The sequence below is a fragment of the Typopeltis vanoorti genome, chromosome 8 (assembly GCF_054136105.1).
Source record: "Typopeltis vanoorti isolate ZY-2024b chromosome 8, IOZ_Tvanoo_1.0, whole genome shotgun sequence".
In the NCBI taxonomy this organism is placed as follows: Eukaryota; Metazoa; Arthropoda; class Arachnida; order Uropygi; family Thelyphonidae; genus Typopeltis; species Typopeltis vanoorti.
Genome location: NC_143556.1, coordinates 62,535,647 through 62,562,044, shown reverse-complemented (window position 1 = coordinate 62,562,044; position 26,398 = coordinate 62,535,647). Strand labels below are relative to the sequence as shown.

The 26,398-nt window shown below is 34.4% G+C and overlaps 1 protein-coding gene across 2 annotated transcripts in view; it reads left to right on the top strand.

Moving 5' to 3' along the window:
• The window catches only part of LOC150104042 (uncharacterized), a 179,917-nt gene that overhangs the window by 149,441 nt on the left and 4,078 nt on the right, over window positions 1-26,398 (top strand). For both annotated transcript variants that reach the window (XM_090396709.1, XM_090396710.1), the window contains 3 exons: window positions 21,781-21,872; window positions 23,955-24,091; window positions 25,227-25,390. In XM_090396709.1, coding sequence (XP_090252835.1) covers window positions 21,781-21,872; window positions 23,955-24,091; window positions 25,227-25,390 — 393 coding nt within the window. The remainder of the gene's footprint in view (window positions 1-21,780; window positions 21,873-23,954; window positions 24,092-25,226; window positions 25,391-26,398) is intronic.

The window sequence follows — 26,398 nt, the reverse complement described above, 5'->3', positions numbered from 1 at the left end:
TTTACTTTGGATATAATAAATGTTACAGATACCAAACTATTTTAAACCTGATTTTACTCCATTTCCCAAGTAAGCAAACAGACAAACAAGTCAAGTTTGCGCCTGCAAATTGTTCTGGTAAAATATTTATAAGCTCTGTATTACTAAAATCTTGGTATTTCTAGCCTGGCTCCCACTGATGAGACCTCAATAAAGGTCGAAACCGGTCTGGGTAATGGCCCCTTGCCTTTAATACAAAGCATCATACATCTCCTCCAGGAGATGTGCTTTGCATTAAGGATAAATATTAAGATTAGTGATCAGAGCTTATTCTACTTTTACCATGAGTTGCCTTGGTCTTGCACTACTTGCAGGGTCAGCTAGACTTGCAACACTTGCAGGCGCAAACTTGACTTGTTTGTCTGTTTGCTTACTTGGGAAATGGAGTAAAACCAGGTTTAAAATAGCTTAGTATCCTTAACATATATTATACCCAAGGTAAAAACCTTTCTATATATATATATATATATATAAATTATACACTCATTCATAATAAGTGGTGGACAAAATAATATTGTACCCCAAAATAATCTGAGAATTACTTTTACAAAAAGAAGAAGGGGAAAAAAACTGCATTTACAATAATTGGACCTCAAATAATGTTTTGTTTGATGAGGAAGAAACTTGCTTGTATGACAAGTTTCATCCAAATAATGATCGCAATTACGGTATATTCAAAAACGCTTTCAAGGTTGGTAAAAGTAATAAAATAAAACAATAGTTAGAAACTATTCATGAGTTCTAAGCAGTCCTAATAAAGCTCCAACCAGAACCAAGTTTTTGACTTAGTTCGCCATAAAAGCTACGATGTTTAGCAATCTCTTCCTCGCTATAAGAAACTCCACATGGCTGGATAGAAGTGGTACAAAGCGACTTAATGAGCAGTTTGCAATGCTAAAACAGCTAATCTTTGATCTCCGTGCACTCATTTTCGCGTGAACTAAATCGAAGAATGTAAAAGTTAATAGGGAATTTTAGACATGATGAGGTAACAGGGAAAAATCAGATCCTAAGAAGAAGAACAACAACAACAAGAAATTCTTCGCCATCAAGGAAATTATTGGAAAATAAAAACAGAAATAAAACCTTATGTTCGGTTGCCCACTACTAGTTAGGTAGCAGTAATAAATAAGACATTTTATTATTTAGGAAGCACTAGCTGAATCAAAACACGAGAATTTAATGTGTATTTGGTTACCTGTATTACAGCCAAAGTTTAAAAAAAAAAAAAAAAATTAAATAAACAGTTCTAGCTTCCTCGGCAGTTTCCTGGAATTTGTTATTTTTTTAGCATTTTTATTTATTTTTAAAAGTGGTTTGTTACATTTTCAGAGTTCGGAAGTAACATAGAAGGGGCAGATAGAAGGCAATGACCTGAACTATATATATCTTAGTTGCTGGCCCCACTTTCTTGTTGCTAAAAGTTTGGCTAAACAACGCCATCTTTTTCTGAATGTGTTCGATTTAAAAAATTACTTCCTTATAGCCTTTCTTGAAAGATTCTTCTTAATTAACGGTGATATATGGGAAGTCTGTAATAAAATATGATCGTCTTACATCATTGGCACGTCTCAAATTAATTTCATCAAAACTTTGGTTTGACAGAATCTAATTTTGTCTTACATAAAGCCAGTCTTCATTCCTTGACTTGTTTCAAGTGATATATTACATACGACACCAAAATTATAGAGATTTTTCCCCTTTTTTCATAGTTCGGTGAGTTTTAAAATAAACTAATAATTAGCCGAGCACTTACCACCATAAATTTAAAAAAGTAGTTGGTATGAAGCTGTCTTTAGCTGTAAAGATCTGGGTGATCGAATCTGAAGATGGTAAGGAACATTTCTAAGGCATGTCAACAAAGAATAAGTTAGTTGGTCTCATACGGGTTGGAAGAATATTTCCTCTTAGAAACTCGAGCTCTTCTGACAAAAATAGACAGCGAAAAAAAAAGTCAAAAAAGGACACGGACAACTGATAGATAACAGATTACGTGTATAGGATTAACTTCTTTCTCCAATAACATATTGATAAAAGCAGAGTTTATTAGGAAATAACAGACATTTGGGACGAACAGTAAGGAAAGATGAGAAAGGGATGGAAAGGCATTTGTTGGATCCTGTCAATGAGTCCCTCACTCCCTAAAGGTGCCTACAGTTTTTATGTAGTAATGATTACACAGCAAAAATATATAAATCTGTACCAATCAGCCTAGTCTCAAGTTGGGCTATTTTGAGTAGAAAATAGCGACTAAGGCTATAAGGCCAGTGTATTACGTCTGTTAATAGTGTGCGTTCTTCTGGCCGGTTTGTCTGTTGGGCGAGATGTAAACCCGAACTTCCTGGAAGAAAAGTCTGCCACTTCCTCATGAGACCGGTTAACTCACCTTTAACTGCAAAGCCCTTATAAAGGTTCTTCTTGTCCGGAAGAGATTCGAATCCAAGCGTTTCCAAACAAAGGGCATTGTCGATACCTGAGTTACGAAGGCTTCCCAGTTTCATGTGTGCCAGTCACCATTGTTTACGTTAATTACTTTGACTTCAAATTTAAATAGCATTCATATCTTACCAAATGTAAAATAAAAATAAACACTAATTTAAAGAAATAAATCAATAAGGTCAACCTTAAAATTTGGAAAAGAAATCTTTTAAACGTCGAATTATTTGTAAGTTCTTGATATGTTTACCGAAATCATGCTGTTATTGACAATATACTGTCTTGCTTCAAATTCTCACCCAACCCAACGAAGGTTCTCTTTTTTTTTTCCCCTTTCTAATACTTCCATCGTAATTATTAGCTTCGTTATAATTTAGTTCTCAGAGTATAATTCAGCTCTCCAAGTAGTTTACATACAATCCAAGCATCAAGAGCATCTATAGCAGTGCCTTAAACACTGATTTCCATACTATCCTTCAGTAGGGCAAGGACAACCTGGTCAATCATCTTCAATGCCACCAGAACGTAGTTTTTTCTCTCGCAAAAGGGAATCTCGACTCGACTTTCCTTATCCTCAGTAATACACTCACTCTCACTAGACAGGATCAGATCCCTCTCTTCTTGGACTGACATTTACCTTCAGCCTGTCCTGGAATAAACACATCCTGGATACATCGCCCCAGCTACTAAGCCTATATAAATCCCAAATCCACCCATCCTTAAAAGAGTGTTCGCATATTTAGGGTGGTGCACCTAAAACCTCTCTAAAATTCAATGGCGGCCCGTACATAAGCACTGCGACACTGAAGCAACCCCAAGGAAAAAATTAAAATTTTTAATTTTGTTTGTGTTTATAAATAATAACAATGCTTACAACATTATATAAATGCAGTACAACATGTTAAAGGTTACAGCTTATGTTTTGACATTGTTCGATTAACGCTTTAGATTACGAAACAAATACACTGCGATCTAACGCTGAGTCGATATTATCACGTTCGACCAATTGCAGCCAGTCTCGCCGATATTCGTTAGCGCTTGTGATTGCACGTTACAAGTCATACCCGACACTGCTCGTTTGGGCAGTATATCGTATGCTTGCGCGTTATTTCTGTGAGATACAAAACTTTTATTATTGGTATTTGTTCGTGGTGAGGGTGAAATATTTTTAATAAAGCAATTTTTTAATGTGTAAATTTATTTATTAATAAATTGGTTACTGATTAAGAAAAAAAAATTATTTTTATTTTTTTCTTTTGTATATGCAGCACCCCCCCCCCACTGCTAAAATTTCTTAATGCTGTCAAGAGGAGAACGATACCCCCCCCCTCATCGATTTGCTGCAGCCTCTATGACCCTCCTCTTAGATGCCATGTTTCACCTCTGTGTGTCTTCTATAGGTATTTCCATAACCACTGTTCCAGTGAACTGGAAAACATCGCTCCTCCATTTACCGTTGGGCGTGTTAAAACAAGAGCAAAGTTCCTCATAATGTGTTTCCGAACAAGTTCAACCTCCAATAGACTTTCTTCACTCACACACGCACTGATGTGCTATAGATTCTTGTACCTCGCGTGCGTGTGTGTGTGTGTGTGTGTGTGTCACACAGGATCAGATCCCTCCCTGAAGTGACATTTACTTTTTGCCTATCCTGAAATAAACATATTACATCAATAGCTTCTTCAGTCTCCAAAAACTAAGCATTCTTTTCAGCTCAAAAAGCTATTTTACATCGACCGAGCTACTACATCCCCACATACGAGAGGTACAAGAATCTATAGCACATCGGTGTCAATAAAGATTACGTATTTCACAGGCGACTCCTGTTATATCCTGCTCGTTAATGAACTCAAATTAATGACCACAAAGCCTGCAAATCATTGGGATTTATGGCTGGTAGCCCTTTTGATAATACATGCACACCAAGGTAAATCCGGTATAAAACTGCTTCACATATTGGTTAGAATGTCAATAATGCTACAAATAACTATTTTTGATATTATTGACTATGTGAAAATTCCTCAAGAAGTGCGTTTATTCTATGACATTTGTGAGAACGAGAAATGAGAACAGTCTGTAATCTATCAAGATATGACAGGAGGGGAAAAAAATAGATGCATATTTTCAAAATGAAAATCACGTCCTTGAAAGGATTCAAATCTAAGTCTTTCCAGTCATGAGGTTATGGCCCTACGATTTGAAATATCCTTGGAAACGTCCTTGAAATATAACAGAAGAATTAAGAATAGAAATACGACTACTTTAAATGCTCAAGAAGGAGAACATAAAGACGGAAATATCAAATAAATGACAACACGAGGAAAGCGACGACAGTGACGAATGTCATTAAACACGTCAAGGAACATCAATTTAGAAGCAGGAAAATATTTTTTGCCAAGCATAATGGACATGCGATCAAAATGACTATGAGTGTAAACATGAGAGCGAGTAATTAAAAGGAAGGTCAGGTCAAAGATGGCAGTGGGAAACAATTCAAAAAGTTCTGCATGACGTTGAATTTAAAACTACGAGGAAAGATGAGCAAAGATGATGATGATGGTAATGAAGAGAGAGACACCAACACGTGGCTAAACTTCTGTAAATAAATAGGCACTTCTATATAGATGAACTTTTTTTTTTTTGGTATAGTTTGTTCCCTTGCGAGAAAACATCAGAGATAAAATTATTATAAAATGTTTCTTGAAGAAAAATTGCGCGTCATTTTACCAATGAATTTTCAAAATGTATTGCAAATCCGGGTTAATGTGTTTCCGATTCCGCTCTAAAAAGAAGCATTTTGTATAATACATAAATTCTTCCTTTAACATTTTAAATAAATTTATACTGGAAAGATTATAAACTTACAGTATAGTAATTCCCGGGTAGACTAAGATTTAGATAATTCACTGTTCTCTAAGAAATGTAAACATCTCCGAAAAGATCAGTATATTAAAATTCACGCTATGAGTGTTATTTTGGCGAATTTTGTCATATTAATTTTTGTTACAATTTATCAATTTATCGGGGCATTCCAATTGAATATGGTTAGCCGATCTCACACGGCGATGCAAGAGTTTCCTCTCCGGAAACTCGAGTTTTTTTGCAAACCAACCTGAGAAACACGTGTCAGCGACAGAAACAGTGACAGCCATAATACGTTATAAGATTAACCTATTTCAGAGCATTAATTAGGTTTAAAAAATAAGCAGTTATTTGGCAGTGGCAAGCCTTTGAGCCTAACACGTAGAGGAAGATGGGATGGGATATTTTGGAAATTTCAAAATATATCAGTAACTTGATTTTTCTTATTCAATTTCTTAAAAGAAGATTTGTAAAATATAAATTTTTAATATATATGAAAAATTCACAATTTTTCTAAAGAAAGGATTTGCTAATCTAAGTATAAACATGGAAAAAATTTCATATTTTTCCGTACTTTTCTTTTACGGATTTGGCGTAGAATTTGATGATGCCTTTAAGGAAGTATTAAACTACAATTAACTCTAAGCCTTTGGAGTTGCTTATAATCATGCTCAAATAACCAAGGCTATATATATTTATATATAGGGAGATACACATCCAACTCTGTATGTGTTCTCAGATCATTTGATCGGTTTTGCCGATGAAAAAACCTTGTATGCGATTGGATAAGTCATTTTCATTTGTAAAGCCTTTAGAAAGGCTCCTCGAGCCTTAGACTGTATTTGAATCTGTATAACCAAGATAGAAGAATATGAAAATCTGAAGAACAAGGCATAGCGTTTTCTTCTAACTTCACTACGAAGGCGTCAATCTGTACCAATCTATATTACTATGATAAGTTGTGCTTTGAACAATCGGGAATGTATTAAAAGTTCCATTACTTTTTTTTTCTTTTCATTTTGCTGGCTCTGCTTGTTACTATGTGCATTAGGCTAAAGAAGCGTCACCAATAGAGGGCGTAAGGAGCACGTCCAGGAAATTTAAAAAAAAAAAAAAAAAAAAAAAAAAACCTCAATTACAACATTTTCATATGGTAATAACTTTCACAGAATCAGAAACTGCTAAAATGACATCACGATTCATTCTTGAGATAAATAAGTGGGGGAGGGGGGGGGGAATAAAACAATCTGTGCCGGCTGTGGAAAACCGTCAACAACATATAGCAAGCTGCGCAAAAGTTGCGCTAGTTCGTGTTTCCTGCGCCAATGGCGTTCATTAACAAGAAAGTATGATTTTTAGGTTGCGAAAGGAAATTCATTTACTACACCCGAGCTTTACCTCTCGGTACTAAAAACAGACGTCATCACACAATACGAATATACACACTCCCTTCATTGTCTAGCAGTTAATGAGCGACATGTCTCCATCGCGTATATGTGTGCATAGGGGCGGTTAAGAGCTGATGGATGTGGAATTTGTTGTATATGTGTTTACATTACACTTTACAAAGAAACTTAGAACTTTTTTATTGTTCTTCAGAAAACGAGCTATGGTAAACTTTACATGCGTAATTCGTGTCTAAAGGCCAAGCACTGAGAATAAAAAAAATTGAAAGCTATTTTAAACTGGTCTGTTAATTTAGTAAAAGAGATTGAGAAGGGTGGTGCTTGAGCTATCTTTAGACGTTTTCAAACTACTTCGACGGTTGAGTGAACTTCATACAGCAATAACAACGCCCTATACAGCGTCAGTGAATATTTTTTGCATAGTAATCTCCATATCATTAGATGGAGTTAATACCCTCAATCTGAGTGCTATTAGAGAAAATTAAATGCCTATCTCATTTCCAATGATTTTTCCACCACTTGGAAGGTAATTGCACAATATTTACCCACGTACGTACACACAGGGATGTTGTGGAGAGTATGCAGTAGACTATGCTATAAGTGCCATTATAGTCTTCGGGATAAATGGTGCAAAATCCAACTATTCTGATCTGTAAAAGAAAATTAACTCTTGCAGATAAATGAGTACTGAGGATCTTTACTAGATTTTTTTCTTTTTAAATGTGAATCCCATTCGCGAAATTGGAAACTCATAGCACATTCTTAACACTTGGAATTTTTCAAAGTCACTTCAGAAATGCAATAAGCCTAGTAGTGGTCTCACAACCAGCAACGAAAATCGTACCCCCTCTGTCCAAAAAGAAACCGAACTTTCCGAAAATAGAAGAAATTAGTGGCTCCACCTGTTCTATCCTTTTGTTGTCGAAAGCAGCAACCTTCATTAGTGTTGTGTCAACTGTTTATGACATTTGATTCATTAGAAGCCGAGTTATAGTGCCAAGAGTGGCGATGTGTTTTGACAATCGGTCGGTCGTCACGATATTCATGCCGTACGCGACGAATTCTCGCTATCAATCGCTTCAAAACTTCGAGATAAAACTCACCATTGATGTTTGGCCAGGCGGAACGAATTCTTTGTGGATAATGCCCTTGGAATAGTAGAAAGAAATCAGCATTGTCTTTACTTTTGACTTCTCCAAGCGACTTTTTTTTTTGGATGCCCCTCTTCTGGTGGTCTCCAATCAGCACTCTGGCCATTTGTTTCGGGCTCATACTCAAAACACCCCGCGCGGTTAGCCTAGTGGCTGTGCGCTTTTCAACCATATGCCTGGGGAAGGAGTGTCCTGGGTTCGATTGCTGTCTATGACGTGAGAAGCTGAAGGATCTTAGCCATAGCCAAGTTAGCCGGTCTTGGTGGTGGACAGTAAGGTTTTTTCCCCAGTTTATCCTGGGGTTTTTCATCCCGCAAGCCGGCAAACCGGACCCGTAAATATACAGGATACAGCCATAGGACATATAGACGAAGACAGAAGAGGAGGTGGGTGCTATCTGTCTTAATTCACCGCCCATTAGACATTCATGGCTTAGCCATGAGTGACACAATGGTTCATTAAGGACTATAGGAGAGATAGATAGATAGACTCAAAACACCACGTTTCGTCACCAGTAACGATCGTTTCAAGGATGCCCTTACAAGCGGTTTTAATGAGGTCCTTGCAGTGTTCAGTTCGATACATTTTTTGGTCGTCGGTCAACTTGTGGGGTACAAATCGCGAATTCAATTTACGAAGGCCCAAACTCTTGGTCAAAATGTTGTGCACAGTTGATTTTGGAATCCGCCACTTCATCTTCAATCAATCTCACGGACGATTTCGGGTTTTCTTTGATGAAATCACGCACTTTTTGTATGTTAACTTCGCTCAGTCCAGTTTTTAGACGGTTCGACTTTTCGTCGTCCTCATGCGTCTCACAACTACTTTGAAATCGCTTAAACCACTCATAAACTTGAGTACGGGATAAGCATTCATCACCATAAGCTTTTTGAAGCATTTGATGAGTTTCGGTAAAACATTTACCAAGTTTAACACTAAAGTCAATCGCAGATCTCAGTTTGAAACTCATTTTCCGACCGTTCGTCTAAACACACTGTCACTCTTGGCAGTATAACTCGGCTTCTAATGAAACAAATGTCATAAACAGTTAACACAACACTAATGAAGGTTGTTGCTTTCGACAACAAAATGATACAACAGGTGGCGCCACTAGTTTCTTCTATTTTTCGAAAAGTTCGGTTTCTTTTTGGACAGAAAGTGTATGTCACCTAAAGAATTTGAAAACCACATCATAGCAGGAACTTAGAGGTTGTTATTTCGAGAATGGAGATGCTCACTAGGACAACCAGACTTTCGAAAATGTTAACCACTGTATATTTAATCCACTAAATGACGTTTAGTGGATTAAATCTCAAAGCAACTGTGTTTCAACATCCTTGATACCTCAAAGTGTCATCTTAAAACACAACCAAAGATCTAGGATTAAAAAAAAAAGAAGAAGAAATGCTATTCAAGATCAATATCACAGTTTTGCTGTACCATAAAAGCAGAAATTCTACCTCAATATGGACATTTTTGTGTATAATAACAACTTCAATTTGTGCGAATTGCGACAATATGTGTGTTGTCCAGATCAGGTTCTTTGAAGTTTATTTTCATTTTATTTATTTTATTTTTTTTAAATCCGAGTAATACCGATTTTATTTATTTATTTTATTTTTTTATTTTTTTATTGATACGTGATATTTGTGCTATTGGGGTTGATAATTAGTTTGTTCAAAATAATCAGCTTTTTGGATCGTTGCAAGTGAAAAACTGAAATGGCGATATCAAATGTAAACATAAACATCTTATTGACCTTGTACAGAATTAGTGTACTCTATTAACCCCTTTCAACTTCTCTTATTTTTGTTCAGTTTCTGAACATGTCAATATTTGCGCTGTGGATGTAATATAAAATAGTAAAAGTGCTGTAGCCAATCTTCTCTCTTTTCACAACTGCATACTTTTATGTCCAAAAAAAAAAAAACAGTGTTTGTCAATGAGCCATAAACCAGTCAGACACGTTCGACCAAACGTAATGTTTGACGCAAAACGATGAGTAATCCACTTTACTATTCACTCTTTAGATAGCACTGGCTATAAGGTAATATTTGATTAACCCTTTTATATCAAGTTCTGATAACCATAGATTTGGAGGTAAAGAATTTACGCATCTATATTTTCCAAGTAATCCTATGGATTCATTCTATTTAATTTTATTTTAAAATTCCAACACCAATATACCGTTACATTCCAATATAAATAAAGCGGATCTATACACGTAACCGAAGAATATACGCAACACTGGAGACACGTTGTCATGTAAAGTATTCATTTCAAATGACACAACACCGCATGATGATGAATCACTTTTTAAAAATACAGAAATCTCTTTATAGTTTAAAATTTAATGTTATTCGTTGAGAAATAAAAACAGTATTGATAAGGTCAAAGGAACAGAATGTATATGAAAATGTAATTATTCTTGAGTGAATTATGGTATTTGAATTTTAATATTCATGTGGAATAAATTATAAGTCATTATTATTGCTAGTAATAGCATTATATATATATATATATATATATAATGAAAAGTTTTTTACCTTGGGGATAATATATATTAAGGATAGCAAGTAATTTTATAAACTTGGTTTTTTTACTCCTTCTCCCAAGTAAGCAAAACAGTTAAGTTTGCGCCTGAACGTAGTTCAAGTCTAAAGGTAGTGCAACACCGGGGCAACTCGTTGTAACTCGCTGTTGCACTACCTTTAGACTTAAACTACGTTCAGGCGCAAACTTAACTGTTTTGTTTACTTGGGAGAAGGAGTAAAAAAACCAGTTTATAAAATTACTTGGTATCCTTAATATATACATACATCAGAACATAGCCAAGTTAGCCGGTCTTGGGCGTGGACTGCTGGGTTTTTCTCCCCGGTTTATTGGGGGGGGGGGGTTCTCCCGCAAGCAGACAAACCGGCCCCGTGAACACACGCATATACAGACATAGGACACACCGGGAGGTATAGGGCTAGCTACCTTATCCTCGGGACGGGTACGGCTTGGAAGTGCTTAGGACAGCTCCGTAAGAGGCCAATAGGCCTAATAAGAAAAAAGGAAGAAGTTACTTGTGATTATTCTGACTAAAATGGATTGGATCACCATGGGGGACGTGGGGATTCCACAGGCTGAATATCTTCCTTCTGATCATCATCATCATCATCATCATCATCATGTGTATATATATATATATACATACGTATATGTGTGTCTTGTACATAAGATTGTGTCTCCGTCTTATTTTTTCAGGCCTCAAGTTTAAATAATGCCTTTCTTAATGAATTTTTTTCCCTGTTTAGGGTGTGACGGGGTGTGACACTTATTTCCTTTAGTGTGTTGAATCTGTGCGAGTGATCAGTGCCATATTGAAGATTCCTAATAACCAAACATTTAAACCTCTGACGTAATAGGCTTGTTGGCTTCCTGGTAAAGTCTTATTCTTCGCTGAATTCCTGTCCGATTTAATTGATAATGGACAGGAAATGGAAGACAAACAAGTGTCCTCTACGTAGTAATATGGTAAACACCGAAGATTCTTAGAACAGAGAGAGAGAGGATTGTACTCTAAATGAGGCGAATGCGAACACAAATGTACAATGGAACACGATAACAGTTAGAAACAAAAGCGATAGTACTTTATACTTATAGAAGTTCCGATAGAAAACACAAATAAAGAAAATAAGAGAAAAAATCCGTCTTCTATAATTTTATTGAATTTGAATATGGCTTGCCTCAGTTTTATATCATCTTTCCCGTAACGTGTTAAGTTCAATAGTCTGTCACAATCAAGTAACTTGGCATCGTAAAAACCTTTAATACTTAACTAAAGCTCTATTAAGGAGATTAATCCTATCTACATCATCTTCTGTATCTGCTAATGTGTGTTGTGTATTCTATGGCTGGTTTGTTTGTGTGTTCGCGGAATGAAAAACACGAGATTACTTATGAGACAGGCAAACTTATTTGCTGCTGTGAAAAGTGCTTATAAGCAGGTTGGTATCTTAGACGGGATTCGAATCCTAGTCTTTCTGATCACAGGGCATCGTCATTATCGACTGAGTTACAGAATCCCACTTTCTCTCGACTTCGTATATTTCTCGCGAACTAGAAGCGGAAGGAACTCTAACGAACAATCCGTGCTCAAAAAATCCTTCATCCTTCATAATTCGAAATTCTTTTCAAGCTACTGAAACCTAGTAAACTAGGCAAACGATTGTAGCTGCACTAGACGAGAGTCACTAAAGATGTTGCGTACAACCCTTATGTCATGCTTCTAGGTTGAAATAGTCAATAGAAAATAATACTAACCAGCGCAAAATTGGTGTACAAAATTAGGTTTAAAAAAAGCGTTAATAGACTCATTTCATTTTACATTTGACACGGATAATAGTCCGAAACAAATAGTTTTGAAAATAATAATAATATAAATAATATAAATAAAAAGGCGTCTAAAAGTTAGAATGCATGAAAGTGTCTAAAAGCTGTTGATGGCCATAAAAAAAAATAAAAATTTAAAAAAATGGAAGAAAGGAAGAAAGAAAAATTGTTATCTCTGCTTGAGATAACAATTTTCCCTCTCCTTTCCTGTTTTTTCCCCGAAGAGAAGTTTGCAGTGAATTCTTGTTTTGCCAAGCCAATGCATGTATTAATACGATATAACAAGCACTTGCTAGGGTCAAATACATCAAACACGGAAAAGAGCTAGGACCATTTAGATTACATCTCAGAATAAGTTTTGTGAGTTTTACTGAGTTTTGTCTTTCATGTGATTCTGTGTATATAACCTACAGTATATAAATATATGTACATCCTGTACAACTATGGTACAAAAATAAAACGGTAGAATATAGCTTAGCATCGTTGTTAATATATTGCTATTAGATCGACTTTCACAATTAAAAGTTTCTCAAATATACGGCTGAACTACTTCATATCCGATTGCTGCGGTCCCTTGAGATGAGAGGCGCAAGGAAATTAAACTACGAGCGTAGGAAATTATCTTCATCGGAATTAGAAATCGCATTACAACACTGAGCAACTCTTGGAGCTTCAAGTAAATATGTTTAGTGCACGCATGCGTGTCATGTACAAGGCTCTGACGTCACACGCAGCTGCTAACTTGCTAGTGGTAACAGACGACAACAGAGCACGTATTTCAGTCGCAAGCAAGATCTTTTGGTAAAATATCGTGTTGTCACTCAGGAGCGGTAAGCAGTGACAGGTGGCTGTCGGCCTGCCTAAACAAAGGTCCTATATGTTGGGGACATCTACAAATAGTCGTATGAAGCAGTCGTCCACAGTTTTCTGTAACATGTTGCAGGTTTTGATTGTGGTGAGTTGATTTTACATTACTCTGGTTTCTAGATAGACATTTTAATTTGCACTAGTACTTGTTTTGCAGAATTCATAAATTTAGTATAAAGAAACAAACGATGCTTTCGTAGGGTGTTTATTATTTCTTAAAATATAGGTTTCTTTGGGGGAGTCTATTCCTATTAGATGACAGTTCCGAAACAAGGTTAGCAACAACTTATTTAGTTGAAAACGATGGAAATTTCATATTTTTTATCCTATTTTAAAAATGAAGCAGGAAGCAATGTGATCTTCAAAATGTTGGGGGAAAGTTATTCGTAGGTTTCTATTCAATAAATTATAAGATTTTTTTCATATTCGGTCCTCTTTTTAAACTTGGGTCCTATACCCAAGCGATATTAGCTCTGGCTTCAGGCAATTCTTGGTTTGAACCTTCTCAACGAATGCCTAAAAGTGCCATTCGTTGAAATTTTAGACAATTTTGATAATGTATAAAATTTCAATACCAACAAAAAAATTTCCCAAAGTGTTCATAGACATTTAGCTCTTTCTGTAGAGGATATTTGCCATATAAGTTTATTAAGTTTTATTTATTATTTCTGTTGGTTTATTATCATCGCCATCATCATTATTATTTGAAATATAAAAATGAATTATCTTATGGTAAAATTCTCCATTAGTTGCTTGAATTATCTATTGCGTAAAACAACTGAATTGCATCATCAAATTCTTTACGTACCGGAGAAGCTAGTCAACATTTTAAATTATTCTTGTCTGCAGAGTCCGACTTATTGCCAATTCCGTTTTGTGTACACAGTTAAATAAATCGTGTACTGTTGTTGATAACAAAACATTATATCATAGAAGTAAGAAGTCCGCACAGGATTAATTTTTAACTGTAGCAATTTCTAACAAATATTGCGCACTATATAAGCATTCTATATAATTTTTTCCAAAATTTTAAAATGTTAAAAAAGAGAATAAAAATCATAGGGGGAAAAAACGCATTCTGTAGGATCAATAATAATATTATGTTCTTCATAGTCTATCAATAAATCATTATCACTCAAGTATCCAAAAAGTAAAAAAAAAAAAAAAAAAGGAAGAAGCTACTGCTATAGTGCAACTATTTAAAGAAAGGCTAATGTAAAAATCTATTATAAGACTCTTGGCAGAAGAAGACCTGGGTGTGCCAACACTAAGAAAAGGTGCACCTACTTAGTCTTTGACCTTTAATAACCATTGGCACTTGGGTGATATATATTCTACTTGTGAGTCGTATGCTTGTTCTAATTTATTATGAATGCAGGGAATTTCTTTTAAAATAATATGGACATCAAGTGTTAATCGGAATAAAAAAAAGTTATAAAACTTACTTTTAAATGGGTGTGCATGCTGAAGGTGAACAATTTTTATCATTCTGTCAGCTTGAGAAATATCTGTGCAAGACAGAATTGCCAATCAAAGTACAAATTACTGCTGATATACGAGCATTGTATTGTATTGGATTGGATTGGATGTACTCATTCTTCCCTGTGTTGTTTGTCCTTGTGTTTAGTAGAAATGATCTTTTGAAGGTCAGTTAAGCGGATACGATTTAATGATTAACACATGTAATAGATGTTGATAGCATGTAATAATAGTGATGTCATGCAAAGAAGCCATTAATCTTGAGAAATGGTTCCTTATTATTCATTCATAGAGGTCAGGGGATTGTTTTCCAACACAAATGTTACATTAAGAAATTAGTTTCGTTACACTATAAATATTTGGAATCATCGCCTACGAAATATTTGAAGGGGTAGGGATTTAAAACTATCAACGCATGCGCGACATATGTGTTTCTGAGTCTTTACTGAAGGCTTACGTAAACTAGCTTGAAAGCGCTGGTTGGTTTGGTGGTTTATATTGCGCCAAAGGCAACTACGGTTATGAAGTAAGTCTATTATGTCCCTAGGTTGTGTGTTCGATGGCCAGTTTACATGCTACGAATGAAAAACTGGGAGGAAAAATATTTTCATCCCGTATGAGATTGGTTGGCACACACATAGTTGAGAGATCTTTATAAATATCTTCTCGCATTATGATCATGAATGTAAGCCGGGTTTTTCCGATCAAAGAGCGTTGTCTCTCTCTCTCTCTCTCTCTCGACTGAGCACGGAGGCGCTCCTTAAAAAATAGGGGGAGGGAAGGGGAGGGGGGGTACGTTTGGTTTCTAGAGCGAATTCCCGGTTTATCTAACCATCATTCACTCATTATTGCTGAATGAGAGAACGATGGAACATGCGGTCTCCCATTGACAAAGACCCGGGTTCGATGCTCGTCATGAATCCCGACATCCTTATATATGAGTTTTTTCCAGTTGAAGGTGAGTTTCAAGTTTCATACGGAGGTGGCAGCGCTTTTTTTTTTTTTTTAATTTCTACATGAAACTCAATTTTTTTTTCTTTTTTCCGTAAACCAGACAGAGAATATTTGCAATTTATAGACAAAAATACTGTCCAGAGTGTAACAGACTCTGTGTCCTGGGGCTCCATGACGACATTATAATAATAATATTATTGAGCTGTGAAGAACGAATTTTCTGAGACCTCCGCCATCAGCTTTTCAATCAGCACTTAGCAACCAAAAGTCAGACCCCCCCACCCCCCTCTTTCTCTCTCTCTCTCTCGGACTCTGAGGACAACTTTAGTCAAAATATTTTAGAAAACCCTATCTAATATTGTAAATTATACGCAAGTATCTTTATGGGATGATATTCACAAAATGTATTAAATAGTAATGATATTTAAAATACTGCCAAATATGAGCATGTTCTGAAACGTATTAAAATTCTGACAGGCAATAAGATCTTCAATTATTAAGCACAATACATCGATAATTGTTACAAGTTAATGTAACCTTCAACCCATATCGAAGGACGAATTAATCCCGAAAAAGGCGAATAAAACGAGAAGACGCTCTGCTGTCTGGCACGTACCCTTAACGTCACGCTTCCGGAATATAAACAAGAAATCTCAATTTAGATAGCAATCTTTTTTCGGATATACTGGATTAAGTTGAGCAGTTGCATAACTGTCTTAAGGAGGCAGTTTCTTAACGGCATCATTCTGCTTCGTAAAACATTCTGGGTTTATCCGACGTATTTCAATTTGCTCGTCTCAGGAAATGAGTAATAAAATTGTTTCTTCAAGAGGATGAAGTTCGAAGTATAATAAGCAGTTCGAAATTTTTTTGGTGTCCTTTGTGTGCCCACTTGTGATTCAAGTATTCTGTTAATATTTAATATATCAAATAAAAAGAACGTTGGCGAGATTACATCCGAATAGTGTACTGTTTAAATATGATTTTGAATTTACCTTAATTCAAATTTACCTAATATAGATAGTTTATAACTATCTTGTTATGAACTATCTATTAATTTTCCCTTCTCTCTCCTAATATAATGCGAAAAAAAACCATAAAAATTATTTGATAATTTTCAGATGATAAATTTTATATTAGTTTTATCAGATGATATATAATAAATATTTTTAGATGAAAATAAAAAACCATTGCAGTAGCCGTTTATGTATTAAACAATGCGTATGTTCCGATCAGTTTGCCTGGTTTGTAGGCAAAAATAAAATAAAATCAAATACCACCCTTTGTATGAGACGGACGAATCCGTTTCATAGATATTCCTCCCGTCCTAGGCAGAATTAAATCCAGATTTTTTTCTAATAAATAATCACTGTTTCTACTAACTGCACTTACAGACAGGCTGCAGTCCTGACTTCACCTTTAAAATGTCTAACTTCAAACCGCATTGGTGATTTTCAAATTAAATGGATTAATTTTATATCACACAAACAAATGATACGATTTCACCATTTTTTGCAAAATAAATAAATAAATAAAAAGTTCTAATAACGAAATGAAAAAAAAAATCTTGTAATCTGATATTTTATAAATTTAAGTGATAAAAACTTATGTTCGTTGTGTTACTCTGATACTTTTCAACCCTATTTATCCGAATACGATATCATAAGCTGTCCTTTCGGACATGTTTATCGAGTTAGTAAACACCACCGCTCAGTTTTCTATCTGGAGATCTAACCTCGGTTTTGTAGCTGAAGTTCAACCATCCCACTTTTTTTTTATTATTATTTTTCTCTTATCTTTGCGAGTAATTCGATAGTTTTCGCGCCCTTCTCTGTCTTTCACTTCTCATTGCTTCTCAAAATGCCTCGCTATAAACGAAATTTTTAGTGAGGTCAGCGACTAGTGGAGTGCACGTACGATGCCATCTGTAGACCTCTGAACTCCTTTTTTCTTCTTTTTATAAGGAGAGAATGACGGGAAAGTCGTGACCTCTATTTAGCTGTTGTCAATCATATCATGTTTCACATAAGCGAACTCAAATATCTTACAGAAAGATTTTTCTTATCTCAAATATTGCGTGCTTTGAAGAGGGTATGTACATGAATTTTGCTTTTTTTCCCCTTCGAAGATGGAAAAGACTGAAGGTTGCCAAGATTCCACACATAATTCAAATAGACGTAAAGATTCCATATAAACATGTATCTTTTATTATGTATCATGTAACATATATCTTTTAATATAAGCGAATTAGGCATTTTCTAAAATTTCTTTCTGTTTTCTTTTTTTTTTTATTTATGTTTCATTTATTATTGTATTTATGTTACCTGCAGAGAAGTCAGTTTAGTGTATTATTGTCTTGTCTTTACCTGTTTGAAGAAATAGAACTGTAACGCGATATAATTTTTTTTTTTAGTTTATGTACGTGCTACGATCAATTTGCGAATGTAAATTGGACTCATCGAAGAAGTACAGCTACAACATACGACCATAACTTGAAACTGGACTTAATCAGTGTCCAAAGTGATAATGCCAAAAAATGTCTTTAGGGTTCATTAGGTGGATGCTAACTCCGATGCTTACAACAACAGATACGTTTGTTGTGCTTTTGAAACATTTTATCGCTTTTTTTTGTTTGTATGTTATAGTCGTTTTAATTCACGACGGCACTTTTTATGTGATGAGTACAGTTTTGTAATCTGACACTGAACTCGCATTTTCAACTGTACATTCATAAATATAGTTGCTAGCTTGATGACTGATGTAAATAATGTTGGTTCGAATTCTACTATAGCACTGATATTTGAAAGTCTCTAGAGGGTAAATGATTTTCATTACTATATGTGAAGGGATTTACGGATTATGTAATCGTTAATCTCCACTGATGACACTAAGATATACTACAGGTTTTCAGCGTTTCGTGGGTGATACCATAAATAAAGAAATAAATAAAGCTCAAAAAATGGAATAAGGCGCTGCATGAATATCGCACAACGTTTTGACATTTCAGTAGAAATTGAATTCTGAATTCCCAGTAAAATACGAAAATCCAGAAAATTAGTACACAGTATATAGAACGCTGCAGAATTCAGCATGGAATTTAGGCTTCATGACACATCACATATCTGCTTTGTTATCTTAACATAAATAAGCATTTCGCATGCCTTAAAAAGATTATTTTGTTTTTTCGAACCAAATTCCAATTTAGATAATTAAATACTGCTTTCGGAAAATCGTTTTACTCTAAATTTTGTTTATTGCATTTTTAAGTTTTTTTATGTTTTTGGACATTTGCCACTTTATAGTTGTGCCAAAAGGTGTACCCTAAAACACTTTAGTTAGGAAAGGGAAAGATCATGATCTAAAGATATCACTTTTCCTTTACATGCCAAGTTAATTTACACAACTAGTAATTTAATAGTAAATTAACTGCACGCAACTGATAAATGCAACCGTTGCAATGATAAGGGGAGTCCATAGCGACTGGTTATATGAAAGGTGTACGTACCAGATGAACTTTGGCTACTTGTAACGAGTAAAGCGAACCCCTTTCCGGAAACAACAAATGCACATCGGCATAAGTCGATCTTTTCCAGATATTCCATGACGTCAAACTGCACTCGGGACTTAAGTTTCCAGCGCGCCGATCAACTGAAGCTGTGCTATAAACCATATGGTATAGCTAGTATGGGAATTGAGGAAAGACACGCGCGCACTACAGATATCAACGGCTGCTACATCAAGAGCTCCTGACCTCGGAGATATTTAGAAAAGTTTAAAAATGGAAGTACATTATACCGGTGTGTGTGTGTGTGTGTGTGTGCTGTAGTTTATTGTTAGACACCAGTCAACATGATTACAGCCTCTAGTGCAATTGCTTCCGGAATAATGAAGCAAATATGTTCAAGTGATTAAAGAGAATCAGAAAATCATTTTAAAGGCAAATAAGTGCACTTGTACTTTTGGCTCTGCTATTAATTGGTTACGAAGAATATAGAAATATTACAGGAGAAAAAAAATTGACACTTTTTATATCATCCAAATCACTCTTTAATGAACATTATTGTACTATAATAATAATAATAATAATAATAATAATAATAATAATAACTCTTAGTTATTTGCAACTTTTTAATGCCAGTATCTGCCACTAAGTGTCTTTCATTTAGCTATTCTAACTAACAAGGAAAAGTGAAATGGCTTTTTTAAAAAACTTGATTCACATGAAGTTTGCTTCACGTGAATTTTATCGGTCTTTAAACAATACACTAATTTAAAGGTAAAAAATTGCTAAATTTAGTATAAGATATGAGAGCTTTTCACTTTCGTGTAGCTTATGATACTTTATTTATTTATTTACTATTGCTTTTTTTTTTAAAAATAGAGAGTAACATTTCAAATTCTGCATCGGTATTCTAAGTATCCTAGTCATTGTTTCGAATAAAACAGTGACACAATTTCGGTACAAGACCGGCTTGTTTTTTCGATGACACACTGTGTGTGCATTTATATAGAACCTGATCGTGTTGTCTAGGCCAAGTTAAGATTAAATCAGTAACTAATAATAGCCATGCCACTGGGTACCTCGCGACCTACTGTCATCTCCTTCCTTATTTTGACACTACGGAAATAGCAAAATCAATAGAACTGGGCATACTTCATCCATCCTTCCTTTCCGTTGCCCGTTACTATAGCAACGATGGGTGGAGAACAGTTTCGATCAACGACTCGAACTTTGACATACCCTCTTGACGTCACAATGAATAAGTTGGCGTCACTACAAGGTTCTCAACTACGTCTTGTGAGCACGTACCATTATTCTAATGATAATGCAGTAATCAATTTTGTTTTCAGGTGACAAAGCACCTTTTCAGTTATCTGTTCTTCTCATCGAAGAATGCAATTCCAGTACAGGATATATTGCAGCGGAAAAATGCTTTGTGTGTGTGTGTGTGTGTGTGTGTGTGTGTGTGTGTGTGTGTGTGTGTGTGTGTGTGTGTGTGTGTGTGTGTGTGTGTGTGTGTGTGCGCGCGCGTGCTTGAATTCGAGTTAACGCACTGAAGAATGCAATTCCGATACGTCATACAATGCAGAGGAAAAATCCACAAAACACGAGTTTTACTTTTTTTTTTTTTCTGGTTGTGCTAAAGTTAAAAGAATTGTTTCATTTAATATCCTTTCATTGAATGAATCTTTTAAATCTGTGCGTAGTACAGCTATCATTTACATTGCTAACTCGTGATATTCGAATATTTGCAAAATTAGAATCCTTTTATCAAGGGAGAAATCTAGAAAATAAATTAAAAATCTGTCATAATGTTTTTATTCTTTGTTATACTTATCGGATGACATTTTGAGAACGCTGCTTTTAAGAATTGTTCTACAATCTTGATTCTGGAGTGATAAAAAAAAAAAAATCTTACTCTGTTATCATTTCTAATTCCTTCTCTATAAGAGGCCTGCTTTTCATTTGAGCCTAGACTTATTCGTGCATGTAATTTAAAGGGTAGCCGACTAAAATAAAAACATCGATCATAATTCATTATTTTAATCAATATCTTGATATTTAAGTGCAATTCTTCTCTTTGACCAGAGTGTGGCATACTCTCTTTGGAACAGTAAATAATATTATGAGAATTTAAACAAATGTGTAATGCACTAAATCACAAGACTTTTTACTGCTGTACTTGCATGAAATATAGATACTTGATAACAGATATGCATTGAATTTTATGAATTTCTAATAGAAGATGAATACCAAAATAGTGTGCTGCTTTCACATGCGGAAAATCATCCCTACCTCTTTTTTTTTCCTTTCTTTTATTCTTTTCTTTATCCCCCCCCCGTATAATCATCATTTAGCTCTACAATCTCCTACGATTATCATGCTAAATGATCTTGGGATTGAAGACTTCTACATGGATCTGCTTATGTTACTAGAAGGAACATTTCCTGTTACAGATTATTAAAAAATTTAAAACAAAAAAAACACTACAAGCTTTTCTATCTACCACTGATTATTGTTTATGATTATTTTGAAAATTGCAAACCTCTCCAAACTATCGCCAAAGTTGAACTACCCTCACCAACATATCGATATGTGTTCAAAAAGATGACAGCACAGAATTTTGGTATGCACTCGTGTAGAATAAAAATGAATGATTCATGAAAACATTCTATAAAGTCATAATATATATTTTTTTTTCATGCAGCCCGTGGCTAAGACAAAGTCAGCCGAATCAACTCCCACGTGTACTCGAGAGGATGGAGATGACAAACAGAACAGGAGGCCCAGAAAGACACTGTAAGTATATCTGTATATTTAATCTAGAATAGATAATAAATTTAGAATCTATAACAATTACTAAAAATACGCATCACATCATGATTAATCATTCGCCAATGACTTCATTTAGATAATTAAAATTTAAACAAAAATAAATAAAACTAATAAGCATTAAATAAAATAATATTGGCGTGCACCTAAAGAAAGTACTTTACTTATTGTGATTCCGTTTTTTTTTTTCGAACAAAAAAAATTAACAGTTTTTGAAAGGACTTTTTTTTTTTAATATAATAAAACTAAAGAATCATTTGAATTATTGTTTGTCTGAAAACTGCCGATTGACATGTTGTAGCTGTGACTGATCAATTTCGAATAGTCTGATCATAAATAATGACATCTCTTTGATGTGATAATAACTAAGTTCTGAGCTTCATTAACTTAAAATGCGTATCATTTTTACATAGCTCGCTTTTGCATTCTTTTGATATCTCTCGAAAATAATAATGCAATTTGCATTTTATTCATAATCTATAATTGCATTTCTTCAGAATTTTCAAATATTTCCTAAAATTCTAAGGAAATAACGCTTAAATGTTCTTTATTATCATTTAAAATCATATTATGATAAGGAGCTATCTTCTTTTAAGATAGCTCCTTATCATAATATAATATTCAGTGCTAGTTCACAAACGAAGTGCTATAAGAACATACATTAGTACGAATGACTTCAATGAAGCCATTCACAGGACTTTCATATCTTGAATAAAGCTATTCATATTTAGAAGAGCTAATGAAAGTCGATGCCCCTGCTGCACAGTATTCCATTTAATAACATCGGATGTTATCAGTCACGCTTGGCAGATGTTTATTTATGAAGGATGATTACTATTACAAAGAAAATCACACTAACACCATGTTATTTCAGATATATAATTGCTAATAATAATAATCATAATACGTTGAAGGATTTCGCTTTTCTTTTCTGTGTGATACGAGCTCCGACGCTTTCATGTTGCGACGTTCTCCTAGTGTTTCTGCGTAACTTTATTCCTTATCATTAGTTGCAATTTATGCGATCAAAGAGGGGCGAAAAATTCTCGAAACGTAATACTTACTTGTAATTAAATACCTAGAATAGCGTCGTGTTGGTATACTCTTTTTGCTTTCGGTAGTCATTCTAGTTGTGAAAGCACTGTAGTGTTCAAGAATAGTAAACAGTATTGCAGCTGCGGTTAATAAATGTATGCAACTATAGAAAAGTAGTGTAGCATGTGTGTGTGCGTGTGTGTGTGTGTGGTTCACAGAATGACGGCCTTGACAGCAGAGGGGATAAAAGACTTCATATATCAAAGATGACTTCACGCTGATATAAGATTGTGGACCGACAGCATGGCATTCCAGAGAAAGTGGTAGTTTTGAAGTTTTTTTATTCATGATTCGGTGTTGTTGTTTTGAATAAATACTAGAATTTTAAATGTTTTTTTCGTCCGGTCTAAGTCCGATGGGATTGCCATTAAAACAAGTTAATAGCTTTACAAATGAAAAGAGGATTGGTCGTCTTTCAGTACAGTTTGCAAAATTCTTAACACTTATTAGCGAAGATTCCAAATTTTATTAAAATTTAGTATCTGTAACCATCATTTGTCAACCTATCTCAGATTTTCGTTTAAACTGAACATTTAGTGGTAAAATTTGCCAGAACGTTTCGAAATAATACAAAGTAATAACTCTCCCCTCTAGCTACACAGAAATTAATTAAATTTGATATTTAATATAGTTATAAAAATGGCCTGAATCATCTAAACTCCTGGGTTTCAATCAGAGAAATAGTAACAAAGCATTTCGTATCGCTATGAATCAATTAATTAAGCTTCATTATTAATTGAACCTTAATCAATTAAGGTTCAATTAATTTGATAATGAAAGCTTTCACTTATACAAGACTGCGATTGCAAAACGCTTTTTTTTTTTTAATGATTATCATTTCCATACTTTCTCATTGCGTTATTTCTAATACATTTTATATAATCATAAATTATATAAATAACTGACATGCAAAATTATAATTTTCTCTTAAAATTTTATTTGATGTGTTTACAGCGCTCAGGATATGAAGTTACGCCTAAGTTTCTTAAGACGTCGTCATACTGACACTTCTCTTCAACCATCGATCAGACCTTCACCCGAGGAAGCTCAGAAATGGGCAGAATCTTTTCATGAATTGATGGCAAGCAAATGTAAGTAAATAGATGCTTAGTTTTTAATACAGAATTTATTAGAATACATACTCGCTGGCAAGTTTATTAGGAACATCTCAGGACTGCTTCATGAAGTTACATTGCTGCCAAATTATCACAACATAAAAAAATAAAAATGAAATAAAAGAAAATAAAAAATGTACCACAGGCTTGCTTGGTTGCAAGATGACCACAGTTGTGTCAACAAAATATTCGATACACTGTACTTTTAGTTTAGACTCCAGCAGATGACCAGTGCTGTCATCACTTCTATGCATGAATCAGCATGTACAATGGAAACTTTTTCCGGTTCTTCAAATATTGAAAAATGTTGATTGGTGTATTCCAAATTCTAGTTGCGCTTTTTCTGTTGGAAAGATCAAGATATGAAAAAAAAAAAAAAAAGGAAAAAAAAGAGAGATTTTTCTGAATTCATCTTGTGTAGAAGGAATATTTCACACCTGTGGAAGAACAACTTGATATCTTGCATCCATCGTTGCGAACTGGGTGCCTTCCTTCGTTTACTCAAGCAAAAGTAGCGTAGAAAAAAATGGTCTATTCCATTAGTTCCATTAATGGTCTAAAAATGGTCTAACTTAGAAAACTAATAAAGTACGACGATATACCTTTCTGGCGCCCCGCAATTCGTTTCTGGGCTGATATCCCTGCAGAACGCTTGCACATTCAATGTTGTTAATAAAATGGCCATTGAGTTTCAGTTTATTTAAGTTAATTTTTTTATTTAAAAAACTTTTAAAAAATTTAATTAAATTTAATTTTTTTATTTATTTAAGTTAATAATAAATAAAAAAGTTAATAAACTTAGCTAATACTGAATAAGCGATACTAGTTTTTATCTTATATTTTAAAGATGAATCTGTCTTTTATTTTATTATTATAATTTATCTTCACACACAATAAAAATGGTAATTTTGTATCACCAGGAAAAACCGAGTGTAGAAGTTTAAAAAATGTAAAAATTACAAATCAAAATAAATGCATGAAATCTCGCAAGTAATAATATTATGTTGGTTTTTTTTCTGTGATTAATGTTCACTTAAGCAAGAAAAATCATTAGCATAAAAACAAATTTTTTATTTTTATTTACTTATTTTTTTTTTTTTAATATTTGTAGATGGACTTTCCTTATTCCGAGCCTTTCTATCCCGAGAGTTCTGTGAAGAAAACATCGAGTTCTGGCTTGCTTGTGAGGATTTCAAGAAATCCAGGGCGACTAAACTCTCTTCCAAGGCTCGCAAGATTTACAACGATTTTGTAGCTGTACAGTCACCTAAAGAGGTATGATGAAACCACCATGTTTTAGAGTTATATTTCAAGAAGTAACAGTGTGAAAGTTATTTATTATCGGTGGTTTTAACAAAATGCTTACACACTTGTTAATGCTGCATGTTATTGTCTGTATTGCCTATGCTATTTGCGATTACACCAAAACTACTAAACCTATGAGACAGAGATAAAAATCAAAGTTTTCTAGATCAAAATCTTTGCTACTTCCTATGAAAAGAAACCAGTTCAAACGAAATGCTTTGATAAAGTTCTCTCGTGTTCGGGATTCGAACCAATGTGTTTCCAACCGAATGGCAGAAGTTATTCTTCTAGCTACGATACGGAGGTGCATTAGTAGATCCAGTATGGCCTAATGAATGCTAATGAAATTTGGTTGACATCCGGGAAGTTTGGCTACCTAGTTTATAAACCACAGCTTTTCTGTAGTCTAGACTCTATATAATTACTCAGCTGGATCTACAACAATATGTTTTGCTAATAACTCTTGTATTTGGCCAACATCAGAACGAATACTCCTCATCAAATGTAGGAATGATTATTTCGTATTATATTACAGGTAACCCTTTATCTTTTCATATATTTTTCAACGGGCGACTTAAAAAATAAAATTTTATCTTCGTTAATTTTGCGTCTTCCCGTATCGCGCATGTAGTTATAAGTAGCGAATTTATATTAGGGGAAATACCCTTTAGAACGCACGTACGTCAATTGTTTATCCTATAAAGTGTTTATTGTTGAAAATTGTCTTCGTTTCTACCAGGAAAACGCATTAAAAATCATAAGTGTTAAATTAACTTCGCCAGAAAAAATAGCCGTTTGGCTTTTTATCTTAGTTATAAATCATAACTGTGTTAATCTCAAGCTGAGCACTTTTTTTTTTTTTGGTCCATTACATATGTAATGCTTTTTTTTTATATAAAAAAATTATTTTTATATTAATGAGCACTTAGAAAGCTGTTGCGATATCATTGAAAACGAAATTGGTAATTAATTAATGCG